At 48.8% G+C, this 3,196-nt stretch overlaps 1 protein-coding gene across 1 annotated transcript; it reads left to right on the top strand.

Moving 5' to 3' along the window:
- The first annotated feature begins 624 nt into the window (after positions 1-624).
- Positions 625-2,527, top strand: LOC129639082 (melanoma-associated antigen B2-like). Its single transcript, XM_055563969.1, has one exon. The coding sequence runs from the start codon at positions 663-665 to the stop codon at positions 2,040-2,042; it is 1,380 nt and encodes a 459-aa protein (XP_055419944.1). The 5' UTR covers positions 625-662; the 3' UTR covers positions 2,043-2,527.
- The last annotated feature ends 669 nt before the right edge of the window (positions 2,528-3,196 follow it).

Genomic DNA, 3,196 nt, shown 5'->3' with positions numbered 1-3,196 from the left:
CGTCCCAACCCTTGGATTTCAGCCCAGGAAATCTCAGAGATGGGCTGTGAGGTTGAACATCTGCTTTACTGTTTTATACTAAGTCTAAGGGAGGGGAAATGTCTTGTCTGAAGGTGCAGCCACCAGTTAGCAAATGGAGAATAGTGCCCAACGTTTTAAGGAGCCAAGGTAAGGACCCTTGGACCCAAGGAATGATGATCCCAGTGAACTCAGGGTAGAAGAGACCCTACTGAGCTCTCAGAACTGGGTATCCCCTGGGAGGGAGGTGCACTGAGGCATCCCTTCACGTGGAGGTCTGAAGTGTCTGCATCAGAGCCAGGACTTGATGTGATAATACTGAAGATGAGCTGAGAAGACCCCACTGTCAGCACATGGTGTCACCTCAGTAAATCCAAAGCAGGGCTGAGGGGACGCAGAAGAATAGTAAAGCCTCTGTTCTTCCTCTGGGATTCTCAGGGGACAGGCTGAGCAGGAAAACAGGAGCCTTGTGGGTTCCTAGGGCAGTGTCCTCAAGGACACCTGCAGAGGCGGCCTTTGATTAAGCCAAGGTAGAATCTCCCAGTTTTAAGGTGCTCATGTCACCTCATTTTCCATCCTCCAGGTGCCCCAATCTCCTGTCTCTTGGCCCAGACCCCTGCCTGCGGTCCCTGACCACAGCTGTCATGCCTCGTGGGCAGAAGAGTAAGCGCCGTGCTCGTGATAAACGTCGCCAGGCCCAGGCTGAGACCCACGGTCTTCATGATCAGGCTTCCACATCTAGGGGAGAAGAGACCACCTCCTCCTCCCCTCCTGATTCAGAGAGTGCGCCCTCAAGCTCGTCTGCTGCTGGCACCTCCAAGGGGCCTCCGGGAGCCCAAGGCAGCACCAGTGCTGCTGCAGGTGCTATACGCAAAAGATCTGGTGCCGGTGGCGCAGCACGCTCGAGATCTGGAGTAGGTGGCACAGCACGCTCGAGATCTGGTGCAGGTGCCGAGGGCCAAGTTCAGGGAGGTGAAAATTCCTCCCAGGCCTCAGCTGCTGCTGAGAGCTCTCACACAGATCTTCTGACCATGGAGTCAGAGAATTTGGTGCAGTACATGCTGTTTAAGTATAAGATGAGGGAGCTAATTAAGAGGTCAGAAATGGTGAAGGTTATCCACAGAAGGTACAAGGCGCAATACCCTGAGATCCTCAGCAGGGCCTCTGAGCAGATGGAGATGGTGTTTGGCATGGTGCTGAAGGAAGTCAGGCCCAACAGTCACTGCTATACCCTGGTGAGCAACCTAGATCTCAGCGACAGTGAGTCTATGAGAGGTGACTGGGGGCTGCCGAAGAATGGTCTTCTGATGCCTCTGCTGGGTGTCATCTACCTGAATGGCCATCGCACCTCTGAGGAGGAGGTCTGGAAGTTCCTGAATATTCTGGGCATCTATGATGGAAGAATGCACTTCATCTTTGGAGACACCAGGAAGCTCATCACAGAAGATCTGGTAAAGGAAGAGTACCTGGAATACAACCAGGTGCCTGGCAGCAATCCCCCTCGCTATGAGTTCCTGTGGGGTCCTAAAGCGCTCACAGAAAACAGCAAGACGAAAGTCCTGCAATTTTTGACCAAGGTCAACAATTTGGTCCCTGACGCCTTACTGCCGCATTATGAGGAGGCTTTGAGAGAGGAGGCAGAGAGCTCCGGAGCCAGAGCTGCAACCGGGACCGGCCCTTCTGCCTCAGCCAGCGCTGGCCCTTCTGCCTCGGCCAGACCTGGCACTTCTGCTGCAGCCAGGGCTGGCACTTCAGCCTCAGCCAGGGCTGACATGTCTGCCTTGACCAGTGCTGGCCCTTCAGCCTTGGCCAGGGCTGGCCCTTCGGCCTCGGCCAGGGCTGGCCCTTCTGCCTTGGCCAGACCCATCGCTTCTGCTGCAGCCAGGGCTGTCATGTCTGCCTTGGCCAGTGCTGGCCCTTCTGCCTCGGCCAGGGATGGCACTTCTGCTGCAGCCAGGGCTGGCACTTCTGCCTCAACCAGTGCCCACTCCAGGGCCACATCCAGCCGCTCATCTGGCCCCTAGTGTGGTCTGAAGCCCATTCTTCGCTTTGTGGTTGGAAAAGCCTGTCAACCTGTGTTCCTAATATACATCAATAACTTGTTGACTTTTTATTCCTCAATTTTCAATTGTTACTTTTTACAACAAAGTTTATTTTAGGTTAATGATAGAAGTATTTGAATTACATGGGTCTCATGCTGTTTGCTGTTTGTCAGATTTAGGATTAAGAGTTTTGTTCTTTGAAATACATATTGGAAATCCTCAAATCACTTTTGTGATCCAAGCTGAGAATAACTACACTTTAGGATAAGAATATCCATAGAAATGTGCAAGACACCACACTAAGGCTCAGAACATAGATGCATAGAAAAACAGCTGAAAGTTTGTCAATTTTTGGTTTGCTTTACTTACTCTCTGTTTAGTTTCCCTTTATATAAATGTAAAAGATATATACTTTGATCGGATTATATTTTTCAAGAATGTTTGAGAATATAAATTATAGCAAATGATTTATATGTGGTTCTTTTACACAAACATTAATTGAGCATCTGCTCCTAAGAAAACTTCATGCTTGTACTGGCAATGTTTAGTCAAAAAAAAAAAAAAAAAAGGCAGTGCATGCCTCTGCCCATGCAGTTATAGTTACTCAGAGAAGCTGTCATTTTTTGGAAGAGGCTGAGTTACTCTCTAAATCAGAAAGAACAAGAGAGAAGCAAGGTAAAGAGGGGGTGGCGAGAACATATTACTTTGGTTTCATTGCTAAGCAGAAGTTTGGCTGATTGGGGAGGTTGGATCTTTTTTTATTTTTTATCAGTTAGAACACTGCATAGTCCCTGACATCTCTTAGATGCCAAAAGAAAAAAAAAAACACAACCCAGCTGATGTAACATCTGAGGTCAAGATAATCATAGTAATAACTACTATTGCCCCTAATGTCTCAATAGATACAGGCGTCGTGCCCAATGCTTTCCATAAATACATATATTCCACCAATCCTACCAGACAGAGCTTATCAAACTCACTTCACAGTGGAGAGCCTGAGGCTTATAGAGTTAGAGTTTGGTTTTGTGCCGAAATACTTAAGGCTGGTAATTGACAGAGCTGGGACTAGACTCCTGCCCTAAACTAACTTGAGCACTCATACTATTCTTCTCTCCCCACCCTGAGACACACCCTTG

This window comes from Bubalus kerabau, chromosome X (assembly GCF_029407905.1).
Source record: "Bubalus kerabau isolate K-KA32 ecotype Philippines breed swamp buffalo chromosome X, PCC_UOA_SB_1v2, whole genome shotgun sequence".
NCBI lineage: Eukaryota > Metazoa > Chordata > Mammalia > Artiodactyla > Bovidae > Bubalus > Bubalus kerabau.
Note: the sequence above shows the minus strand (reverse complement) of the source record. Positions and strands in the feature narration are given on the sequence as shown.